The 24,300-nt window shown below is 36.4% G+C and overlaps 5 protein-coding genes across 7 annotated transcripts; 2 read left to right on the top strand and 3 right to left on the bottom strand.

Moving 5' to 3' along the window:
* Positions 1 to 337: 337 nt before the first annotated feature.
* On the bottom strand, positions 338 to 6,210 carry APM1 (aminopeptidase M1). The gene is made up of 19 exons (XM_021422035.2): positions 5,938 to 6,210; positions 5,602 to 5,747; positions 5,388 to 5,490; positions 5,112 to 5,298; positions 4,924 to 5,017; positions 4,592 to 4,745; positions 4,394 to 4,498; positions 4,186 to 4,302; positions 3,972 to 4,085; positions 3,458 to 3,640; positions 2,975 to 3,263; positions 2,772 to 2,893; positions 2,596 to 2,693; positions 1,934 to 2,111; positions 1,737 to 1,851; positions 1,589 to 1,656; positions 1,426 to 1,500; positions 1,095 to 1,172; positions 338 to 870 (listed from the first exon to the last, which is right to left on the bottom strand). The coding sequence occupies exons 1-19, from the start codon at positions 6,151 to 6,153 to the stop codon at positions 685 to 687; spliced, it is 2,628 nt and encodes an 875-aa protein (XP_021277710.1). The 5' UTR covers positions 6,154 to 6,210; the 3' UTR covers positions 338 to 684.
* Positions 6,211 to 8,126: 1,916 nt separating this feature from the next.
* Positions 8,127 to 10,447, top strand: LOC110411741 (protein phosphatase). Of its 2 annotated transcripts, none has more exons than XM_021422043.2 (4): positions 8,127 to 8,359; positions 8,444 to 8,528; positions 8,625 to 8,742; positions 10,167 to 10,447. In XM_021422043.2, exons 1-3 carry the CDS (start codon positions 8,268 to 8,270, stop codon positions 8,730 to 8,732), a joined length of 285 nt encoding a protein of 94 aa, XP_021277718.1. In that variant the 5' UTR covers positions 8,127 to 8,267; the 3' UTR covers positions 8,733 to 8,742; positions 10,167 to 10,447. The 2 variants fall into 2 exon arrangements, with proteins under 2 accessions (XP_021277718.1, XP_021277716.1); XM_021422041.2 differs by lacking the exon at positions 10,167 to 10,447 and adding an exon at positions 9,781 to 10,158.
* A 77-nt stretch (positions 10,448 to 10,524) lies between these two features.
* LOC110411739 (S-adenosyl-L-methionine-dependent methyltransferases superfamily protein) lies at positions 10,525 to 13,124 on the bottom strand. The gene is made up of 9 exons (XM_021422039.2): positions 12,616 to 13,124; positions 12,389 to 12,497; positions 12,066 to 12,290; positions 11,879 to 11,978; positions 11,680 to 11,790; positions 11,443 to 11,526; positions 11,172 to 11,230; positions 10,789 to 11,028; positions 10,525 to 10,679 (listed from the first exon to the last, which is right to left on the bottom strand). Exons 1-8 carry the CDS (start codon positions 12,800 to 12,802, stop codon positions 10,836 to 10,838), a joined length of 1,068 nt encoding a protein of 355 aa, XP_021277714.1. The 5' UTR covers positions 12,803 to 13,124; the 3' UTR covers positions 10,525 to 10,679; positions 10,789 to 10,835.
* A 177-nt stretch (positions 13,125 to 13,301) lies between these two features.
* Positions 13,302 to 18,193, top strand: LOC110411734 (light-independent protochlorophyllide reductase subunit). Of its 2 annotated transcripts, XM_021422032.2 has the most exons (3): positions 13,302 to 13,736; positions 13,844 to 16,206; positions 16,640 to 18,192. In XM_021422032.2, exons 2-3 carry the CDS (start codon positions 13,922 to 13,924, stop codon positions 17,733 to 17,735), a joined length of 3,381 nt encoding a protein of 1,126 aa, XP_021277707.1. In that variant the 5' UTR covers positions 13,302 to 13,736; positions 13,844 to 13,921; the 3' UTR covers positions 17,736 to 18,192. The 2 variants fall into 2 exon arrangements, with proteins under 2 accessions (XP_021277707.1, XP_021277708.1); XM_021422033.2 differs by lacking the exon at positions 13,302 to 13,736 and having other exon boundaries at positions 13,766 to 16,206; positions 16,640 to 18,193.
* Positions 18,194 to 20,551: 2,358 nt separating this feature from the next.
* Positions 20,552 to 21,897, bottom strand: WRKY50 (WRKY DNA-binding protein 50). The gene is made up of 3 exons (XM_021422040.1): positions 21,641 to 21,897; positions 21,407 to 21,548; positions 20,552 to 20,991 (listed from the first exon to the last, which is right to left on the bottom strand). The coding sequence occupies exons 1-3, from the start codon at positions 21,858 to 21,860 to the stop codon at positions 20,868 to 20,870; spliced, it is 486 nt and encodes a 161-aa protein (XP_021277715.1). The 5' UTR covers positions 21,861 to 21,897; the 3' UTR covers positions 20,552 to 20,867.
* Between the last annotated feature and the right edge of the window lie 2,403 nt (positions 21,898 to 24,300).

The raw sequence follows: 24,300 nt of genomic DNA, 5'->3' as shown, positions 1-24,300 counted from the left end.
TTCGATATCTTCTTTTTATCATAAAAAAATTAAATACTGTCAACTCTACAAATTCTTTATTAATCACCATTATCATCGTGCTGTAATCTATCTTTTAATATTTTGACCATGTCATAATCGATATACAAATTTTAAAACAAAAATGACATCAAGATATGTTTAATTTTTTAATTTTTAATTTTTATTCGGTGTTTTGTTGTTTGAAAAATGTTTTATAGTCTCGATATTTAAAAAAAAGAAGAACAATTCTCAAATAGCATACAATAGAAAGTTGTTTCAAAAACTTTATTTTCTGTTGAAAGAAAATTGTAAGTACAAATAGATTACTTTCCTTAAATTTAATAATCATTAAAATGCCAATTTATTTATTGCTGAGCAAAAGAAACTACAGGGTAGAGGGAGACTCCAAATCTACAATTCAGATGAATGAATTTCTTCCTTCAATTTTCTCTCATTTGAGCTCGTCTTTTTCTTGCATGTTCTCTTACTAGCATTTAGCAGTATGTGGAAAAGACACTAGACAATATGATTATCAGCAAGACTACTAGAAACTGACGACGTCCCATGCATTATTATTCATATTACTCGGTCAAGTATGAGAACAGTTAAAAGCCACCTCAACAGCTTTCTAGTCTACATCTAAAGTAAAGCTAAAGAGGAAAAAACGCACTAGAAAGATCAATCTTAGTATTTCCTGTAAGCTAACTCCCGCACGGCCTCAGCCAGGTTTTTCTCTTCCTGAATGCTCTGAACCCAATTGGCATTAATGTTGACCCGCTCAAGGCTCTGCTTCAACGTTCTGGCAATTGAATGCTTTGTCCGGCTTGCAAAGAACTCCCCCACTTCCTTCACTTTCTCAAATGAAGCAAACTGTGTACAAGACAGACATACACGCGAGGCAAGATTAGAGAATAAAAAAGCACACAACACACACACAATAAACAAATGATATTTATGATCACATATAAATGGTCTCTCTATAGTAAAGGGTAAAATTAAACAAGTGAAACAGAATGCATAACAGACAAAAACACAAATTCAGATTATAAATTATGATTAAGTTAGAGAGAGAAAGGGCAGAGCAGGGCACAAACCGGTGAGACAATTGCACTGACAAAGCGAGTTATCAGAAATCCACTCCCATATGTTTTTGAGATGAGATCCCAGTTATCCTGTATTCACATCATCAGACAGATGAGAAGAATGGAAAGGGAAAAAGAATAACAGGGGCTAAAATCAACAATATTTATGTTCTTTATATTACAAAAACTGAAGATCTCACAAGATGATGTATTGCCAAAACATTGGTTATTCACCAGCATCATATGTTCCTAAACAGTCAAGACTCAAGACACCCTTTTCCCCAATAATCTCCACATCTTCCCCCCTCATCCAAAAAAGAAAATCCCTGGTTCCTAGTATTACCTTGAGCCATGTCCATGCAACTTCACGTCCCTCCTTGCTAACAGCAAGTCCAAACACAGCATCTTGGCTGCGAACCTGAACCAAAGGGAAAATGTTATTCAGACCATCAGAGTAATTAGTTTATTAAGATCAATGGTAACCTTTCAACCAACAGTTAGAATACCTCAGAAGACAGTACAAAGTTTAGAACTTCAAGAACTATACCCTGATCCGGACAAGATGCCAATGAGCCTACAGAAAAAACAAGTAATGTAATTGTCAAATTCATAAACTCAACCATCTGCATCACAATGGCAAGGATTTGTCAGTACCTAAAATGCGGGTTTTCTCTTGGCTTAGATCAGTCTCTCTATAAACTCTCAAAAGAGACTCAAAACCTGCTCTGTCAGAGGAGTTGACTTTCTGCATTACAGCTACATATGCTGCCTGCAAGCAGAGAAAATGATAGTTAGCAGGTGACTATAAAAAGGGCAACAACTGCTTCAACTAATCCTTCACAATCAACAACCTTTCTTATGTCAGGAGGGAGGAGTGGTGTGTTTCTGTCATTCAAGAATGCATGAAATCGCCTCGTTGCTTCTGTCAGTGTCTCCTCATGCCCAAGCATAGCAAGGGCAGTCAAAATTTCTCCTCTCAACATTGCATCCAGATGACTCTCACCTTGTTTAGCATCCCAACCAAGCTTCCTGTTAGAATTAAAACAGAAAAAAGAATGTCAATGTAAGAAGCCAATCTTCCTGAATTTATATTGCAGAGTGCTTTCCACTTGGGTCAAAAGATGCAATGAGACTAAGTCTCCATTTGCTCATGAAGAACAAAAAGAATCCTTTCTCCCTTGAAGCTTTATATAATGGTCAAAATATGCAATAAGACCAAGTTTCCTTTTGCTTATGAAGATTAAAAAGAATATGTTCCCTTCATTCCTTTGGTCAATTAACAGCTTCAAGCTCAAGCACCTAAACAGGTTGGTAACATTAATTCTTGTTTTAGATGAAGAATTAAATTAAATAAAATGGATGAGCTTCTCAACCAGTTCTCAATAAATTGTCATGTGTTGCCAGTGTTACAATCCAACCAGATTTAGCATATACTTGAAGGCATCATAATGCAGCATGTCAAGCAGTAATTAAAATCACCAGGAAACTAGCAACCACATTTGAGATAACTTACTCAGCAGAATATTGGAAAAGGTTAACAAAAAATTGCTTAATGTCATCCATTAGTTCAGGTTTTGCATCTGCTGCAATTCTCCCAACCTTATACGTTATCTGCGAAAAGCAAAAGCCAGAATCAGGACTCAGAGACTAATGAAAGTAAATTTAAACAAGATAAGAGGTGAACAGTACACTTATCAAGTTTGACAACACAGTATACTCAAGTTCCTCTCTGTAGGCACCCATCAAGGTAAGCAAGGAGGTCAATGGCAGCTGGCGTGCCATACAAAGCGCAAATGAATCATCAAGAATGCCTGTAAAAGGAAGAAGTAATGTTAACTTATCTCTTTACCGTTCCAGAACAATATGCGATCTAATGCAAATATTCAAATTACCAAATCTGTCAGTGGCAGTCAAGTATTTGTTTTCTATTGCATAACGAACTCTAGCTGCAAGTTCCTCATCATATTTCACCCGATAGAAACCAGTCTGATCGACATTAAGCTTTATCCAAGAATGTGCTATACCACTTTTGTTGCTGTCAGAAAAGAACTCCTTTACATCGTGAGTTTCAGACGTTGTTTGTAACAAGAAGCTTTTCTTCTTGTCATATGACCCACAACAAAAAGTTATCGGAACAATCCACAGCCCATCCCCATGGCAACCACTAGCTAAGAATTGTGACTGCCATTCATCACATCAAGTGTTAGAACACAAACTTCACTTTAAGAAAAACATCAAATAAAACCATCATAAAATAAAACAGCTGACAATGAATTTGAATTGAGAGGCACAATTTCAAAGTTTTAATTGAAGAGAAACCCCCCATCTTCCCCCACCAGGTCCACCCAACCAAAAAGAATCAAACACAATTAAACCTGCTCAAATTCCAACTTCTGATCTTTGACTTTGACAGAGACAACTGGATAACCCTTCTGCTTTGTCCATGTATTCATTAGCTTGTTGACTGGTTCACCAGATCCCTCCTCAAGGGCAGCCCATAAGTCTTCAGTCTTTGCATTTGAGCATGCATGTTTTTTTATATATGAAGCAAGTGACCTCTGATTGCAGGAATGATTCACATGTGAATAAATCAAATTAACTTTTGAGTTTAAGATATTCAAAGAAAAATTATACAAATTTAAGTTCACAAATGCAATGAAGAAGATTGTTGTAAACATATGACCTCGAAAGCATTTATGAAATAAATAAATACAAGTAGACTTTCCATCTGTTTTCATCAGAAATAAGTACTAGTAAGATAATCTTAATACTTGGAAGGTTCAAAAGAAGCAGGTAAAATAAATCAATTGCACACAAAAAAAAAATGCAACAATCATTTAGAAATCAGCTGATGAAAGAATCATGATACATGTAACAAACCAGACCAACCTGAAAGCATTCAGCACCTAAGTAGCTTTGTAGCATCCGGATAACTGATGCACCTTTTCTGTAACTTATAGCATCAAAAATTTCATCAATTTCACCAGCATGATTAATTTCCACCTGCAAAGCCAATTATTTTAAATATCAAATATTCTAGCAACAAGCAATCATACCAACCTTTCTAATGTACAGAAAATAATCCTGCTTTATATCCATTTACCTCAATTGGGTGGGATTCTGCAAGCCCATCCAACCTAAGACCGTCAGTAGATTCATCAAGAAACTGAGTCCATATTTTCCATTCTGGAAACAAGTAATCAGTTGCCAAGTAGCTCACCTGAAAATGCATAATCATTAGTTATACAGTTCCTAGCAGAAGCTGGTTATAGTAAATACAGATGGAAACATAAAAATCCAAAGTGCCTTACCCATGTTGCAAAACCCTCATTAAGCCACAAATGTGTCCACCATTCCATTGTCACAAGATTACCAAACCACTGGTGTGCCAGTTCATGGGCCACCACTGTTGCAACCTTAACAGCAACCAAGTAGTATTGTCAAAACATTTTGTCTGATGCAGGATGAAATAATATGATAAAGATACCAACATAATTTACAAATTTTACCCTCTGCTTATTGGCAGCTGCAGAGTGCTGCTCATCATAGAGCAAAGCCGTTTCACGGTATGTAACTAAGCCATAGTTCTCCATTGCACCGGCAGCAAAATCAGGAATAGCAATCATATCCAATTTGGGAAGAGCGTAAGGCACAGCAAAATATCTATAGAAGTTAACAGAATTAATTGGGAATAAATGCAGAAAATAGATTGTAAGCATTAAGCAGCCATGTGAAAGAACAGCTGATAGTCTTCACCAGTTTGTATAGTAAGAGACATAAAATGAGGGAATAACAATCAATACACAAGTAATTGAATGATGAGAAATCAGAGAAAACATACTCTTTGTACAACTCAAGTGTCCGCACAGCAACATTTAGAGCAAATTTCCCTTGATTTGTCTTCCCAACTTGACAGTATACTCGAACTTTGATCCCTGAACAGAGATACAGGTAAAATGTCAAGGCCATAAATAATAGAGTATGCCCAGGCTGTCAACGTAAGCAATGAATAACAAAATATGATCTTACCATCTGATGTGTGATCTTCCACATAATCGAACAAACCAACAACAACAGCCACCAAATAAGTGGACATGATTGGTGATTCTTGATAAGAAATAGTTTTCAGAGGGCCATTCACGTTCTCCTCAACAACAGGCATGTTTGAAAGGGCTACTAGTTCAGATGGCACATCCAATGTGATCTTAAATGTAGCCTATAACACAAGTTTTGTCATCAAGCTTTGATGTCAAGACTAAACTTAACGAGTAATAAACAAGCTTTTAGAATAGACAAGACAATAACCTTGCAAGCAGGTTCATCCCAACACGGAAAGCATCGCCTAGCATCAGCTGGCTCAAACTGTGTAACTGCCATATTCTTCTTCTCACCATTATGCTCGTAAGTACTGAATGTCAAAATATCCTAAATTAGATAACATCCTACTCTTTTATTTTCATCAAAAAGAGTGTGTGTGTGTGTGTGTGTGTGTGTGTCTATATATGCATGTAATGGGTACCTTCTATAGAAACCTTTCATTCTGTCATTTAAGACACCCTCAAATCCAATAGCCAAAACCCCCAGCCCCAGAGGAAGTGTCTCGGCAAAATCTAACACCAAAATCTCATCCTCTTCCACTAACTCTACTTCCGATGCCTCAAATACCTGCTTAACAATCAGTTACATCGCAGTAAGTTGACCAAATTTTAGTTAAACAACAGATTACGAAATCTTACTTCGAATCCTAAAATAACCTAAGTGAAGTGGAAATGAAGAAATGAAAAGCTCTAAAGCAATCAAATATTGCTTTCAAACTAAAGGAAACGAAAAATATTTTTGTCGAGATCGAGGAGACCTTGGAGGAGTTACGAGGGGAGAAGCAGACGGAGCCGGGGTTGATGGAGAGTTCGGCGGCATTGAGGACGATGAAGCGAGTGCCGGCGACGATGTCGAGGTCAATTGAGACGGTGCCGGCGAATTTGCAGGCGGAGAGGTCAGGTTTCAGCCGAATATCGTAGCTTTTGGGGATCGCGAATTTGGGAAGACGAGGTTGCTTCTTGAATTGGTCCATCTTTCCAGGAGATGAGTCCAGGCGAGTTAGCGAGAGAGAGAGAGTCGAAGTGAGAGTGGAAATGAAGGGTTGGAGAAGCGAGGTGGAGACTTTATAGCTTGCTCTGCAAGAGTTTAGAATCAAAACGACCTCGTTTTTACTCTTCTGAAAAAGGAAAATGAAGATTCGAGCATATCTATTTACGACTTAAGGTAAGAAATTTTTAATTTGAATGGTTTTATTTACCTAATTCTAATTAAAGATTTATTTTATCAATTGAAATATTTTATAATATCTTCTTATTGATCTTAACATCAACCAGCCAATCAATCATTAAATCTTGGACTTTATTTAGGTTAATATACTTTAATTGCAAGCTGATCAAATGTTTTTCACACTCATATATATTATGTTTTTATTCTTTTCTTTTAAAGAGTTAACTGTTGTTGATTAAAGCAATTAATTCGCTTGGAGCACTATAAAAGAATATGGAATAAGTAAATGACTTATTAAATGTCGAGTATTGTTCTTTTGCTTTCAAATAAGAATGTTAATATTTCTTGCTAAATTAGATGAAGCTCTTAGTTAAATGATGGAAATCTTTGAAATAGGAGAACAGGGTACACTAAAATTAGAGAAAGAGACTTTTTAACTTTGTCATATCTATTAGTGATTGATTTTCTTTTTCTAATTAATGGAATTAAATTGAAATCAATATAGATTGGACTTTATTTTATTCTTTTAATTCTTAGATAAAGCATGGCTAATGAGGAAATTATTTTGATTTATAAAGTTTTATGTAACAACTCTTGTTAAACATTATTGGTATAATCATTTGTTTCAATATCTCACAAGTATAATACAAAAATCTAAACAATAATAACACATATTCTAATATTAATTATAACAATTTAAATCTAATTATATTATTCTAATAAAATTTTAAACTTAAATTACATGACGATGAAACTCAATTTTATAAATAATAAATTATTATATAAATCTTAATAATTATATATATATTCGCATATGATTTTTAAATCTTCCAATCAAATTCACTCTTACCATATATTTCAATGCATTATTCATAAACTTTGAAAACTCTATCATCATTCCTCAGATAAAATGATACTATTTATCGGTATACATTAAGATAAAAAAACAATAGCATTTAGTAAAAAGTTAATTGTGTGGATAGTAAAAACACGTGCACTAAGGGATCATAGAAAGGCAAAACCTATATATTTTGTCAAGTCCTTGTTTATCTCAAAAGAAGGATGCTATATTCTTTGAAATTATTTACCGTTGTAGGTGCTCTGTTTACTCTGTTATTCTTATCACGACGGAATCAAATACCAAGTTAGAAGTTGATTAAGACCTCTTAATTAGTAATATTGAAATGTTAAACCTTTAACTTAATTCAAAATTACAGGACATAGGGGAAGAAACAAAGTGAAAAAAATAGATTGACATAATATGTGAAAAAGTATTTGAAATATTCAAAAAAAATTAAACAAATATTTATTTTTTATTATATTCAATAAAAATTTTATATTTTTATTTTAAATAAAATAAGTATTATAATTAATAGTTGATTAATTATTCTTACTCAAAATAATACATAAAATCATTTTATATGAAAAAGCCAACATGTAGTATAAAATGATAAATAATATTTTAATTAAAAATAATTAATTAATTTTAAATTATAAGAGATTACTTAGTTTAAAATAAAAATATAGAATTTAATTACATGTAATAAAAAATAATTTTTTTACTTTATAATTAAATCAAATAGATATTAAATTAAAAAAGTGATTAAAAGATTTAAATCAAAGTTAATATGATTCTCAATTTAAACAATATTCTCATAAAAAATATGTGACTACTCTTTTTAAAAATGAATTTGGAAACAAATAATCTAAATATTAGGTTTATTTTTATTTTTTGCTCCCAAGTATGATCATTATATTACTAATATTAGTAGTATATACATAAAAAAAAAAAAAAGAGCTGTAATTGAGAATTGATGCCATCGTCAACTGCGGCGAAAGACTGGGGTGCAGAAGACCGGAAGAGAAAAGAGGGCGATAAGCTTTGGGTGAATCGTTGGCAACTTTGGCAGCTAACGCGAAATGGGACTGAGCAAGAGAGACAAGAAAAGCAGCTCCACTTCAACGTCGCCTTGTGCCCATCTACGAGCTGCTTACCACAATTGCTTTAACAGGTCGCTTCTTCTTCTTCTGTTTCCTCTTATTGTTCAATTTCCCTAAAACCTTTCTTAAGCCTTAGCTCCCTCTCTCAACTGCAGGTGGTACTCCGAGAAATTTGTGAAGGGTCAGTGGGATAAAGAGGAATGTATTTCTGAGTGGCAAAAATATAGAGCTTGTCTCTCTGTAAATCCCATCTTACTTTATTGTGTTTGGGGTTTTTCTCCTCTGGAATAAATTACTTTCTTCGTTTTGCTTATTTGGTTTTGTTTTGTCGGACAGGAACATTTGGATGACAAGCATCTAAGTCGCTTCTTGGAGGCTGAAGGCCCTGTTGGTTATGTTTTTCAAGAGGACAGTGGAAACCCAGTTGAGAATACTGCTAAATAGTGGCAAAGAGGTGAAACTAACTCAATTGAAAATTTTCATCATTTTGTCTATTGTGATTCCTTTTAATTGCATTATTTGAAATTTGATAATCTTATGTTCAAAGAAACATTGTGATTGATACAGCTGATGCTAGACGAGGTTAGGGAAATATTATGGATAGGTGGTTGTTACTTGTTAAGATCTCAGGGAGGAACTGAATTATAAGTTATTTAATGGAACATAGACATAATCCGAATAGAGTCATTAGATAAAGTAGATGTAACATTGTTGGTGATGCCTGTCTCAGACAAATTGTGGAAAGCACTCCTAATAGCACCGTGATTCAGGTTGTTGATAGTGATCTGAGACACGAAATTTAATCAGAAACTGCTACTGGTTTCAATTTGCTACTACCTAAAACTGACACATTTTGTTTGGGTGCATGATGTATTACCTATTTTGTGTATATCACGGGAAGCTTTACGAGTTGTACTCTGGTCATTGAACCAATTTGTCCTTGTTTAGTGTCACAACCTCAGACAGACTACATATAAGTAGCAGTAACACCATTGCTTCTTCTCTACTATCTTCTACGTTGAGCATGACCCCAGGCTACATCATATTTTTCTGATTTTGCTGGATTTTGATTCTACATTGTTTGGACAAGCTCTTGATTTTCTTTCATCCCTCCGAAATTTGTGCATTGTGTCAGTTAAAGAAGACAGACAAGTCTTCCAGTCATCATCTCATGTTTAACACATATACCATGAGATGTTGATTTAAGTGATGTCTACTTCTGAAGGAATAAGCATTGTCAGGAAACTTTGTTTGGAACTATGATTTCTATTTTCCACCTTGCATTCCTTTAATGCTGCAGTTTTTATGTGGATCACCTTTAAGAAAATCACAATATCTAGCTGAGTGGTGAGTGCCTCACGCATTATCAATTATGAGATGTAACTAAATGTTGTATCTGCTAGAAGTTTTTATTTACTGCAAGACAAGCTTTCTTCTCTCTGTTAATGGTTATTTCCTTTATTGACTAAGGTAATTCTGGTTGTTTCTTCAGGCAATCAACATATACCATTTGTTAAAGCTGGTTGCAAGTAACAACCATCCTCAGTTGTAGATATTAATGATACAGCTACTCGCATGAAACTAGTTAGTTTTTGCTTAAATTGCCCTGAGGAGTAGTTTAGTTGTTTCCTTTTATAGTGAGGATTTTGGTAGATAAGAACTTGATAGAGAAGGTGAAAAAATCAAGCCCAGTGTCGAAGTACTTGTTAAGATAGTTGAATTTGTTGGTTCTGATGCAGAAAAACTCAATTGGTATTGATTGTGACAAGGAAATTCATTTGATATTTTTAATTGACCAACATGAATTTTGATGCAGAAGTTGATTTTGCTGAAATTCATGATAAGCCTTATTATTTCCATTCTTATATATCATTTCAGTAAAACTTCACCATAGGAGTAAAGATCCAAGGATGTGTGATCAGCTGGGAGATCCAACAGAAATCTTATACCTCTGTTAACAAAAAGGATCCCTTCTAAACTCCACAAAGGTTCAATCTTAAACTATTTTTGTTTTGTTGCATGAATTTAAATTATGCACTCTCCACTTTGGTCGATAGAAAGTTACATCTGCAACAGTCCTGCCTTTAGTCACCCAACACAGTCCAAAAACATGTCTGGGTTAAGATTTATTCTCTTAATAATAAAAGAGCTTTTATTGATATCCAGGCTTTAGATGTTCTCTTATATTATATATACTCCCTGAACTCCCACGAAGGCGCACTGGTTAAAATTGAAATTAAACAATAGGAACTAGAAAGGATTAGCTTAACAAATAAAAAACTAGCAAGGATTACCAACATATAAGATAACAGCACCAAGTAAAACATTGGAAAAAATAGGCTATTTTGGTTCCTGATGCGGTTGTTACAGCTTTCTTGGAATACAAGAGCCCTGGAAGACCAATTTCATCAGGTATGAATATGTTATTCAACAATTCTGGAGTTCCTGTTATAGAAGTAATAATTGCATATAGCAGCCATTTATTGCAAAATGAACATACTTTTATCCTCCAATGTTGGTTTCAGGTGGAAATCAGCATTGACTGCTTCATTTCTTTTTGAATAGGAATAGTGCAACCATCCATTCTTCTCCATTATTGTATCCAAAAAGTTCTGCAACAGCGATAAAGAATGTTCTCCAATGGACGGTCCATTTGACAGCCTGATCCTTGCCATAGGTTGACTCCATTATTGGCTTAATGGAAGCCAAGTTTTGGTCCATTCTCTTGAGCCATTCTTCACTGCAAAACAAATTTTCTGTGAGAACGTTCGAACTTTTAACAGGGAAAGAACTTTTCTAGCCTCAAAGTTCATTCTTAAACAAATCACTATAGCTGTTGTTAGTGTCTGATGAATATTGATTTTACAGAATAACTGCTCTCACCTAGTCTGTGCATAATGTTTCCCATTCACAAGCCAATGATTGACAACAGAAACATCATCCTGCATACATATGATGAACAAGAAGCCATCAAGTGATATAGCCCATGCTCAAATATGCACATTCCTTTATATGGTTAGGCATCATGGGAAAACTTTTTTTTTGGTCAGGAATAGTCAAAAATCAAGGGCTGTTGATCTCAATTTTCAGAATTCATAGCATATATTAGATGCAACAAAACCACAAACTTCATCATGTGGAGTGTAAACCTTACCTGGAAATAAAGAAGCAGATTAGCTGAAGGCATTGTACCTCCTGTGAAGAAGTACCTAGTTATCCAGTCATCTTCATTTATGTCCTAGATAAGAATGTTTGAGAAAATACTATCATATCAGCTAAGAGCCTTATAATTAAAATAATTTCATAAAATTGTCTGATGTCTACTTATTGCCTAAACCCATATTAGCAATGTCAATTAAGGTCACGCAGCAGAATCAATTTATATGCATACCTCAAAGTGGTAAGCAAATGCTTTATGGCAGAAATAATGAACAAAAAGAAGACTATCCTGTTTCATCCACTTGGACAGCTTCTTGAGAAGATCCTGATAGTTCTTCATATGCTGTTGAAATAAACCACAATCAGTTTAATTTCCAACTATCAATAGTAACTCTGTGTAGTAGGACGTACTGACAGCAAAAACAATTAACCTCAAACATTTCAATGGAATATATCCTGTCGAATGATGCCTCCATTTCAAATGAGCTTATGTCTGCAACCATGATCTCCACATTCTGTAACTGATGATCCCTGTTAAGGTAACAAAAAATAGTTTCAAGACTCAAAGCACTTAGCATGTCAATACTATCATTTATACATAGCAAGTAGCATATTTACCGGCATTGCTCCTCTATAAAAGCTCTCTGTGTGGTGGAATTGCAGATTCCTGTGACCCTGCAATTGGGATATTTCCGGGCAATGTACAGAGAAAGTGAACCCCATCCACACCCCACATCAAGAACTGTGTGCCCATCTTTCAATTGTGACTTCTCACAGTACAGCTCAAACATTGCTTCCTCAGCATCCTCCAAAGTTCTCGACCCATCGGAGAAGTAACAACAACTGCATCATTCCATACGTGAAAACCATGTAAGCCAATAACTATAAAACACAAATATCGAACTCTTCCAACTTGAAGAACGTAAAAGGAAACAAAGCACCTGTATTTGAAATTCTTCCCGAGAACCAACTTGAAGAAAGAGGTTGGCAGTTCGTAATGTTGAGTTTTAGGCTTATCTGTCTTGATAGCTATAGGCATCTCCTTCAAAGCTGCGATGTCGAATTAACAAACAGGTCAACGAAACACAACAACATCAAATCAGGGTAAGCCAAAAAACAGAAAAAAATCAAAGAAAAAGTTACTACAGCATTTAACAAATGTACGCACAGTGAGCGAATTGGAGGAGGTCAGAGAGTTGGAGCTCAGCGGAGGGTCTATAACCAGAGCGGAGACGGCTAGCCAAGAGCAACCGTGTTAGCTTCCTTATAACAGCATCGGGCAGCAAATTCCGCTCCAGAGAAGCCAACATCAACCGCACCGTAGCATCATAAGGCGCCTGCAGTAAACTCTCCATAAGCAAACACTCTACTAGACTGATCCTTCCCTGAATTTTTCCGTCCGCCAAGAATAGAGGTGCTTCAATTATCTGTTGGTGTTGGGTAAGATATTAAGGATAACCCAAGTTGCTGTCTATTGCTGGTACGCGGCCTAAAATTTGGCGTCACGGACATGGGGCTTTTGGGCTTTGTCTTGGACCTTTCTGGTAGGTAAATGGCCTGGGAATCAGAATCATAAATCCAGATCTTTTCATTAGTAAATGGACGTTAGAAAACTCACAAGAAATCCAAGATGACAAGCATTTGACATGCAATGGGTAAATCGAGTTGAAATATCACCAATCAAGTAAACCCACAATAGGAAACTCAATTGATAGAAAACTGAGTGAAGTCAATCAAAACATCTAAAGGAAAAGTTGAAGGATACAGATTGAAAATTTTAATTTACTGGTTGTAGTAGATTAAAACAGACAAAGAATAACCTGTCGGTGGATGATGATACGCTAGTGGTCAGCCTTGTAAATATCCAAAGGAAGATCAAAATTGTTCATACTTAGCAATCAAACGGCCAGAGAACCCATTCTGTAGAGAATAACATGAGGTCTACGACACTGTATCCGAACTCTATTATAAAATTAGAAATAGTAGACTGTTTTTGCTGCCTCGGTTTCACCAACAAATCAAAGGACAGGCTGTTCATACAAAGACCAAAACATATCTTTTTCCACTTTTGTCCCGCTAAAATTTCCCGGAAAATAGAGGGAGAACAGAATGAAAATTAGACGATCCCAAGAAAATACCAAATATACCAACGACTTGGTTATCATTTTTCATTTCATGCAAAGGAGAGTTTATTATTCGTTTTGTTTTTAGTTCAAAGCTAAGCCACTGAAATCGATCAAGGTTTGAGTTTACTGTTTCATCTGACAGACAAAGAGAATCGTATTTCAAGTAAGTGAATTTTAGTTTGCTTTGATTAGTTCCTTTCTGGGTTTTCAATGATTTATCTTGTAATTCTTTTTTTTCTTCCTTTTTGGTGCATGACTTAATGCTTCAAGTGGGTTGTTGAAGATATCTGGGGAGACTGAATTTGTTTAGAATATCTGTTATTGCGGTTTATAACCGTCTTTTGTGGAATGGAGAAAATGAACTCCAAAATGGAGCTTCATAAGAATAATTGTGGTAGTGATTCTAATAATGGTCAGTTGTTGCGTGACATTGAGGAAATAAGCAGAGCCCTTTACTTGCAAAAACCCTCATCAAAAGCTTTGGTTGCCACATCAAATGTTAGATCTAAATCTGTTGGAAAAACCCGTCTTTCAGAATCAAAATCAAAGCAGGACTCAAGAAACCTCTGTGCTGATGTGATGCAGAAGGATAAAAAATCATCATCATTGTGGAATTGGAAGAAACCCTTGAAAGCATTAACTAATATTAGGCGTCATCGGTTTGATATTTGTTTCTTTCTCCATGTGCATTCTATTGAAGGCTTGCCTGCCTATTTAAATGACTTTAGCTTATGTGCGCATTGGAAGAGGAAGGATGAGGTATTGTCTACTCATGCAGCGAGGGTTGTGGATGGAATTGCTGAATTTGAAGAAACGTTAATGCATAAATGTTATGTGTATGGTAGAAGTGGACCTCACAATGCAGCAAAGTATGAGGTGAAGCTTTTCCTTATCTATGCTTCCATTGTGGGTGCTCCAGGGAATAGTATGGGGGAGCATTGGATTGATCTCACAAGGCTGTTACCACTTACTTTGGAGGATTTAGAAGGGGAGAAAGGCTCAGGTAAATGGACAACAAGCTTTAAACTTTCTGGCAAGGCTAAAGGTGCTACTCTAAATGTCAGTTTCAGTTTCGTGGTAACTAGGGACAATTTAGTTGAATCTAGTGGCAACGTGAATGCATCGAATTTTATAAGTCTAACAGAGACCGGGTCAAGTGCAATGGGACACAGTGGAGGTCTTCATGCAAGTAATGGGAATGGGATGCTTCATCATGCTGGGACTGTTCCAAGTAATGTAAGCCACAGGTCTTATCTGTCACCCCTGTCTGTTGATATAAAGTTTGGTACTGAAGTGTTGCCAAATTTGGGAGTTGAACTTTCCAAATCTATAAGTTTTTTATATCAGAAACTTAATGAAGGGAATTTCCACAGCCCGTCAGGCTTAGATAAATTGTCCGAACATGTTGAGCCTCTGAAACCTAATTCTGAGTCCGGTAAAGGTATAGATGAGTATGAAAACATTGACTTTTTTGTCATTGATCAGGGTGTAGAAATGTGTCAAAAAGATCCATCTAAATGTGAACAAATTGATATTCAGATTATTGATGGCTCTGCCATCGAAACTATCAATGTGGATGAGATCCTTAAAGATTGTGACTCGGATGTTAATGAGAAGGCAGAACATGTTTTAAAGGTCCACAGCTCCAGTAGTTGCAAGGAGGTAGTGGTAGATGACTGTAGACAAGAAAAGAGAAATATATGGTCCAAACCAGTGACTGTTCAAGAGCTGGAGTCAGCTTTTCAAGATATGTTGCTTACAGAATCATCAGTATCAGGATCTCCATCTGCTTTGGACGAGTTTATTGAGCATGAAAAGTTTATGGAGGTTAAATCAAATTACAAGGCTAGCAAAGTGACAAAGAAATTGCTAAGTTTGGATGATATTGCCGACACTGTGGCTACTGATTTCTTAAAGATGCTGGAAATTGAACATGATCCATTTAGCTTGAATCCTGATAGTGCTCTTGAATCTCCTAGAGAGCGTCTGTTGAGAGAGTTTGAAAATGAAGCCCTTGCCTCTGGTGACTTCATCCTAGATTTTGGTGCAGGAGGAGAGCAGGCAGAAATTGGTTCCACCACTCCTGGCTGTGAGGATATTTATGAAGATTTTGCTGTCTCTTCAGTTATTCTGCCCAGTGAGGAGCAGAAGATGGAAAGTCTGTCACTGAAAAACAGAAGGAAGGTCAACATGCTTGAAAACTTAGAGACTGAAGCTTTGATGCGTGAGTGGGGCTTAGATGAGAAGGCATTTCAAAGTTCTCCACTTGTTCAAACCGACGGATTTGGAAGTCCAATTGCGCTTTCCCCAGAACGAGGTGAATTACCTCCACTGGGAGATGGCTTTGGACATTTCATTCCAACAAAGGATGGAGGTGTTCTGCGATCCATGAATCCCTCACTTTTTAGAAATTGTAAAAATGTTGGGCACTTGGTCATGCAAGTATCTAGAGCAGCTGTACTTCCTGCAAGATTGGGTACCGATATTATGGAGATACTACAAAACTTGGCTTCACTTGGAATTGAGGACCTGTCCTTGCAGGTAAATACAATAATGCCTTTGGAGGATATTACCGGGAAAACATTGCAACAAGTTGCGCTGGGAGCCACGCCTAGGGCTGTTGTGCAAGAGAGGTATGTAGTCTTGTCAATTGCATGAATTTTTTTTTTTTGAAAAATAGGCATTTCATTCAACAACCGGGAATGAAAACAAAACCCTGTAAGAAACAAGGTCAGCACCGGATTTTAAGTTGATATGGTTTTAAGTTGCTATTAGACCCATATCAACTTAAAATCCAGGCTTTGCAAGAAGAACACATAGCAACAACAGCATCCCAGCCATTCCCTGTACAAAACACCCTTTCCAACAAAAACACAGGTTCACGACAGATCCTAAACATCAATTCAACCAAAAATCACATATCCTGTCACATCAGTCAATTGCATGAATTTATGAAGTAATCTTGTTTTCAGTTTCTCAATTTCTTTTTTTTTTTCCATTTTTCTCTTTTATCCTTCTTTTGCTTCTTGATATGCCTGTTTTATTAATTCAAAATCATTATGACAGGCAGGTTGAGTTGCAGCAAGAATCACTATGCGATCAGGATTCATTTTATCAGAGAAAGGAAGTTGAAGGATTTCAATGTTGCAGGAACTATGATAATCTGAGCTCAGGCCTCGTAGGTGGTGAGATGAGCGCAGGTTGTATATCTTTGGAAAACCTTGTTCCATCAGCCATGAATAGGATTGAAGCCCTTGCAATAGAGGGTTTGAGAATTCAATGTGGCATGTCAGATGAGGGTGCACCATCAACCGTCAGTCCTTTGTCCTCTAGCAATATGTATTTTATTACAGGGAAGGATTCAAAGTCTGGTAAGTTTTTCAGTTTGGAGGGGGCTGCAGGTTCACAGTCTCTGGATTTCAGAGATGATGTTGATGATGTTAATAGATTAATGGCTCTTTCGATAACATTGGATGAGTGGTTAAGGCTGGATGCTGGAATTATTGCTGATGAAGATCAAATAAGTGACCACACGATGCAGTTGCTTGTGGCCCATAAAGCCAAATGCATTGATTTGGTTAGTGGAATATTGACAAAACATGTTAACTTGGGTAAAGCATCTAGTAGAAAGCATGGATTGTTGGGGAACAACTTTACACTAGCTCTCATGGTGTTGCTTAGAGATCCCCTTCGAAACTATGAACCAGTTGGCACTTCAATGATTGCTTTAATTCAAGTAGAGAGGGCTTCTGTCCCTCTAGAGGAAGGAATCTGTAGCACAGAGCCAGAAGGAGATCACGAAGAGAATCCTGAAGAGGATGGGGAGGAAAAAAAAGAAGGTACACCATTTTTCAAAATCACCGAGGTCCATCTTGCTGGGTTAATTACTGAGCCTGATAAGCAGTACCTTTGGGCTACTAAAGCACAGCAACAGTCTGGGACCCGCTGGTTGCTTTGTAGTGGCACCGCTAAGTCCAATATGAATACATTTTCAAAGTCAAAGGCCATTGAAAAATTCTACCCACCAGTGATGAGAAAGATGCAGGCTAGGAATGTGCTGTGGAGTCTAACCTCTAATGTTCATGAAGCAGAAACTAGTTGGAAAGAATTGGCAGATTTGGGCCCACATTCTAGAAACCCTAATGTCATATTTCCAAAGTAAGGTGTCAAATTTGTTGTAGGTTGCATTTTTTGACTACTCTAAGTGGAGCATTTACTAAGAATATGGCTTCATTTGTAGAGTTAACAGAGTGTAGGGCATATCATTATTTCTGTATGTATGTATTAAGTTTTTCTGCACTTAGTTGGCAAGCTGTACAGCCCAGTAGGAAATCTAATTTGCATTTGCATGTCTATACACATGTAATCAGTTCATGTCCATTTGATAAATGAAGCATATAGTGAAAGTTTCCCGGATTTTCTGTGCCTCTTGTTGTCTTGCAATAGTTTGTTTATGATGCGATGCAGTCACATGCTCACCACAGGTCTATAATTATATTGATGATTTCGGTTGCAATTAGAAATATCAAGTGGTGCTAGTGTTAATACCTTCCATTTTTTTCTACGGGTTTAGCAACAGATCTTGGAAGCAGAGCAAAAGAAGAGAGGCAGACTTTTCTTCCCCATAGTTTCTCTTTTGTTTCGATTTTTTGGGTCCAAATGTTGGATGTCAGAGTCAACACATCCCTTCCCTATCAAAGCTGCAAATCTACCGTAGTATAGAAAGGTAGTGCAAATGAGAGATATCCGTAACGGCACCTTTATTGGTTTCAGAGCCCTCTGATATTGTCGCATAAAACAAGGAAGCAGCTTTATCTTTAATGGACATACCAGGAGTAGGCGATGCAGTGAAATTTTATCGGGTACTTGGCATAGTCTCTTTAGAGTGTCCTAGCATTGATGGATGCTCATTTTCTGTTCTTCAAAGTGGAAATAAAGATTTTCTTGCATAATTATATGACAAAAAGAGAACTAAAACGAAGTTTTTGACAAATGAAAAGTTGTGGAGATCACGATAATTGCCCATGTTTCATCTTTCCCTGCCTCTCTGAATTTAAAGTCGAGAAAGAACTTCTATCAGTGTTGGATTCTTGTCTTTAACGTATTGAGCAACAGACAGTTTTGACTTTTGATTCAATGGAACACATGGAATTATGCAGTATTCAAGGTATAGTCTCTCAACCCTGAAGAGACTGCAGAAGTGGGTTAGCTGACTTAATTGCGGCAATTAATCCATTTTATTAGTGAAAATGCTTGGGGTAATTATGAGGTCAAATCTGTTCTGCCCCCGGACAGAACTTTGATATTTTCCTGCCCAGGACCAGAGTTTAGAGACCATATGGCAGCAATTTAGAAGCCCTCAAGTTGCTTGCCTTACTGATAATATTCTTTCGTGGATGAGACTTAATTGCTTTTTGGAGTGATTTCAAACTTTGATCTTTGACTTGAGTTTCTCTTTCTGCACGTTTGTGGCTGTTATTGCTGGGACACAGAATTTAACCTATGAAAGGATCGATTGTTTGAACATAGAAATTGCCTCTTGGATATTAAGGAGGTTCAAGAGTTTTTCCACAGAGCACCAGACAAGGGCTATTCTGGAAGTTCCTATTTGCCAGCATGGGGCGAAGGAGAAGGTTGTGTGACCTATTACAGAAAATCGGCAGTATTCTGTTATATCCGGATAAAGCTCATTAAACGTTCTGTCAGAGATGATAATTCCAAGGCAGCATCATCTTCCCGTGTGATTGACAAGAAAATTTGGAATCTAAAGGCACCTAACTTCCTCTGGGGACTGCAACAATGCAGTTGCTACTAGAGAAAATCTTTGGAAAAGGAAGGTGGTGAGTTCTCCAAGCTGTCAAATTTGTGGTATTGACCAGGAATCAATTGAACATGTTATTTTGCGTTGTGAGTGGGCTAAGCAAGTATGGCTTGGGACTCCTTTGGCTCTGAGAATAAACACAGCCGTGGGAAACAGGTTGAATCTTGGCTATTGTCACTTTGGGGGTATAAAAAGGACATAAGACTGAAAGGAACCGTCATGACCAGACTTTTGTTTTATCGTTGGACAAGTTGGAAGGCTAGATGTGAAGCTGCGCTTGAGCTTTCCTCCCCTAACCGTATCAGCATCATTACAAGAGCAGAGGCTGCAATTACAGAATTTTTAATCACCATGGCAGTTGCTCCTAACAGTTCAACAAATGAGAGTAGGCAGCCAATGTTGAATGAAGGAAGGTGGAAAGCCCCTCCTGTACGGTGGATCAAAATAAATTGTGATGAAGCCTTCAGTCAAGAGAGTAGGAGGCTGGAATTGGAGTTGTAGCTCGAGAAAATACGGGTTGTACAATAGATGGCATTGGCAGAAACATCTGCGCAGAGTCAGGTATTGTCGTGGGGGCAGAGGCTTTAAGACAGGGAGTCCTTTTGGCAAAAGAAAAGGGTTTTCCTCTAGTGATCAATATCACACCCAAAGGTGCTTATAACGGAATTGAAAAAGACAAGCAGTAGAGAAACAAATGAAAGTTGCTGCCAATAGCGCGGGATATTGGAAAACTAAGACAGCAAATCAGATTTTTCAAGCTTAGTTTGGTTTCAAGAGCTGCTAATCAAGCAGCAGATTGGCTTGCATCAAATCAAGAGAATGGTGTCCTGAAATGAAAGCAACTTGTCGTCATTCTGGACAAGGATAGATTGCCTGAGCCAACATGATTTGCTTTCTAGTTTCCTGGTACAACTAGAGTTTTCAGAATCTCGCATGGAGGCTGTTACTGATATGGACTTAAAGTGATTAATTTGCAGCCAATTTCATACCATTTTTCGCCAAAAAAAAAAAAAGAACGTCACCAATCGAATCAAACAATTCAAAAGAATCTCATGTAAGATTTTACCGTCTCCAAGCTTGATTTTCTGTCTCCTACCAACGTCTACCAATCCTGAATAAATTGGAATTTGTGTTCACTAATCTTGCTTTGCGCGGTTAACACGTAACAGGCATCCTTCTGTCAAATTCACCAATGCTATCAACTTATAATTAAAATCTATCAGTTGAAAACGGGGAGTGAAACTCAGGGTTCCGCCAGCCAACAAATTATACAAAATAAAGCAACAGAAAGATATAAAGGTGGCCAAACCCCATGTATTCCGATCCTTAGATCTTTAGTTTTCTTAACCATACATGAATTGAGTATCATGCTGAGTATCATGTGATCGATGCAGATGTAGGCCTTCTGCAGGAGTACTGGCTGTGAGATATTGACTGTCAAAGAACTCGATGGAACCTGAGAAAACCACTGATTCAAGAAGCGCTTTGGTGATTATGGATCCCCTCATAAGTTGTAATTACAAAACTTGGATCCTCTCTGTCTCTTTCAACTCTTTTCTTCACGGCGCATCCTTCAACAGAACATCTATAATAGTTCCTGTTAATCAAACAATAAGAAATGAACTTCTGAGAGTTTAAGCTGGTCTCCTACGACTTGGTGCTACAGACTCAATATCATACGTTAAACAGGTACTTTGTTAGGAGTATTATTATCTAGAATCTAGCAGTATTTCATCTTCTGTTTATTTTGTTAATGGACGATACTACTACGATCTGTCAAATTAGTTTGGCTTTGATTCATGAGAGTATTAGTGAACAGTAGTTATCATCCAAGAAAACTGCCATGTCCAAAACTCCCAACTAATTTGAATAATCGGAATATATCTGATCTTGGGTGGCTTAATTGCAGCCTTTGTAGAAAATTATTACATGCTGCAATGATTAATCGTAGTTAACTAATACAATGAAACCTCTGAGTTTAAAGATTAAAATCATACAAGCATTGGAAATACCTTGGGTTTGGGCTGTTCTTCACCATCTTCTTCCCATATTTCCTCCATCTGTACCCATCGTCAAGTATCTCAACCTCTGACTTGGTCCTGAATGCATATCTTTCTTTGAATTCCCTCCTCTCCCTGATAGTTTCACTTTCTTCTGTTAACACAAGTAAAACAAGGAAGAAGGATGATTCTCAGTGACAACAGACTAATATAGGAACTTAAGATGTAGGTAATGAATTTTCTTACCGTTACCAGCTGGTCCTTGAAGGAGGCTGCTAGCGCCAGCAAAATCATTAACTTCATTGGCTTGATTAACAGGATTCTTAGTTGTCCCTGAGCTGATTGCTTCAGGATAATCCCCCAGCCAACTGTCCAAAGCGAAGTAATCGTCAGTGAACTCAAAATTGGATTGGTCGGCATGATCACTTTCTGGTGAGTCTGGCAGTTTAAAATTGACAGTAGACATCTAGATATCGAAAACAAGGGACTACTGTCTATACAGTTTTCGATAATGGTATACATATAGCATTCCTATATGGCTTTATCAGCAAGGTGGCTTCGCCATGACCTTCCTGTGATATTGCAGGAAGCTTCAATGTTAATGCTGAATGCCTAAGAATTGAGATGTTTGGGCCCCAGTTACGTACCTTCAAGCAGTTAAAAGGAGGTGGGGCTTCCCAAAGGATGACTTGAGAGGAAGACTTCCTGCATTTGCTTGTGTGAATTTAGCTTCCAGTCTCGTGCTTAGACCAACCCGTTCGCAACGGTGAGAGAGAAGACAAGTCAAAAGTGATTGTGACTTGAACATGATAAGATTATTCTAAGCTCTACATTTAGCTTGCTCCTCCCCCACCCAAAAAAGCGCAGAAAGTTGCTAAATGCCATCAGGATCAGCTGGATTTTGCAGCTATATTTAGCGCCCTGAAGGCTGAAGTCGATTGGCTACATGTGTGAATTATAAGATGACCAAAGACTTGATCGTTCAAAAGAGAATTATAGTGTGAAAGGATACCTAAGACCAGTTTGTCTTGACTGATTGCATGCCATACAGCAGACAACCAATCAAAAGGACCAACAGGGTTGCCACAAATGAACTCTAAACAATCGCCCCCGATCACCTAATTAATTTTTACTTAACAGAAGGCAAATCCGGTCAATTATCGCCAACCAGCTAAGTTAATCTATAATCTTTTACAGTGAACTCCTCCAAGTGCAGACAAAGCATCATGGTCATTAGCACAGACTATCTATCCCTGTTGTTCACCTTATAGGCAGGCTACTTGACTACACCCCGAAGTTACACATGTAACTTCCATTGTCAGTGTAAGCTTTCCTAAGTTTCCCGGGTTCTGACCTACCTGATTGGCTTGATCACTCCCTATGTATTTATTTTTTTAGCTTCAGCTGTCGTAAAACCAATTTTGAAAATGACTTCCTGATCGACAAAGGTGTCGTCAACAACCATCCTTGGCATAGTTTGCCTTAGTGTCAAATCACTCCGAAATACTCCGTTGTTTTCAACCATACCTGGTTCCTGGAAGCCAGACTGCGGACTCCGGAGATAGGCAATTGAGATGGTCAAATGAAGATAAGACAACAATATCATCTTTATACTACAGGGAGGCTCACACATAATTCTGTGTGATTTGACAGGAGTATTTAATTATGAGAATGGCTCAGATGGAATTCATTTCTCGTGTTGATAAGTTTAGTTACGCAACATAATACACGGTCCCCTTCTTATGGTGTCATATATATATATATATATATATATATTTGAAAAATTAATTAAAATTGATTTTTTTTTATTTCATACGTAAGTAGCATGTGAACGACGTTTCGTTTTAAAATTAAATAAAAAAAATTGACGTATGATACATCAAATAGTACGATTTTTCGAATCAATTTTCATTCTAATGGGAAAGCAGGGAAAATAATTTTTTTACTTTTATTTTTAACAAAGATAAGAAAATTGGTTAATGTAAAATTAAAAGATATAATATTTTACAAAGTTTGTAAATTATTTTAAAAAGTTAAATAAGTTTTTATTATTCTATTACTTTTAATAAAATTTTCGTATTTTTTATTTTGAATCAAATAGACTCTTATGATTAACAGTTGATTAAATGTTATTAATTAAAATGTCACTTATTATTTTTATATTATATGACACTAACATAGATAATGAAAAATGTTAAGTGACCATGTAATTATGTTTCATTAACGTACCATGTCATCCTTCAAAATAAAATATTGATATGTCATATCAACACCATGTGACATATTAATTAATATTAGTGAGTCAACTTTTAATTATAAAAATTTATTTGATTTAAAATAAAATTATAAAAATTTAATTAAACGTAATAAAAAGATAAAAATTTATTTAAATTTTCTTAAATAATTTAATTTTTTTAAAATATTATATCTAAAATATAAAAAAAGAAAATTTTTTTCATTACTACAATGTTGAAGCCAAGTCTTAATTGTTACAACATTAAATTATTTTTTACTTTAAAAGTGTTAAAAGGATTGAACTTAATTTGAGAGTTTAAATTTTTTATATTAGACTAAAATTTTATTATTTTTTATTAATATAATGATATTTAAATATGTTTATGATTTAAAATTCTATTTAGGTAATATATATATTTCAAATAGCCACTCAAAATATATATATTTTTCAAATAAAATCAAATAAACTTTTTGTATATATAATAAAGTAATATTTTGGGCCAATCTTGGGCTAAAAATGTATTTCCCATTCGCGAAGGAAGAGCGACGCGTGTACAGGCCTAGCCTTCAAAGCAAAACGGTGCGTTCGAATGTCAGTTGAAGGGGTAGGGGTTCAGGTTTCTCTGCTCCATCCTTCCCACTCTCTTCCAACAATGGCACGTTTCAAGGCG

The sequence above is a fragment of the Theobroma umbraticum genome, unplaced genomic scaffold (assembly GCF_002168275.2).
Source record: "Theobroma umbraticum cultivar Fairchild unplaced genomic scaffold, ASM216827v3 scaffold_56.0, whole genome shotgun sequence".
Classification (NCBI taxonomy): domain Eukaryota; kingdom Viridiplantae; phylum Streptophyta; class Magnoliopsida; order Malvales; family Malvaceae; genus Theobroma; species Theobroma umbraticum.
Note: the sequence above shows the minus strand (reverse complement) of the source record. Positions and strands in the feature narration are given on the sequence as shown.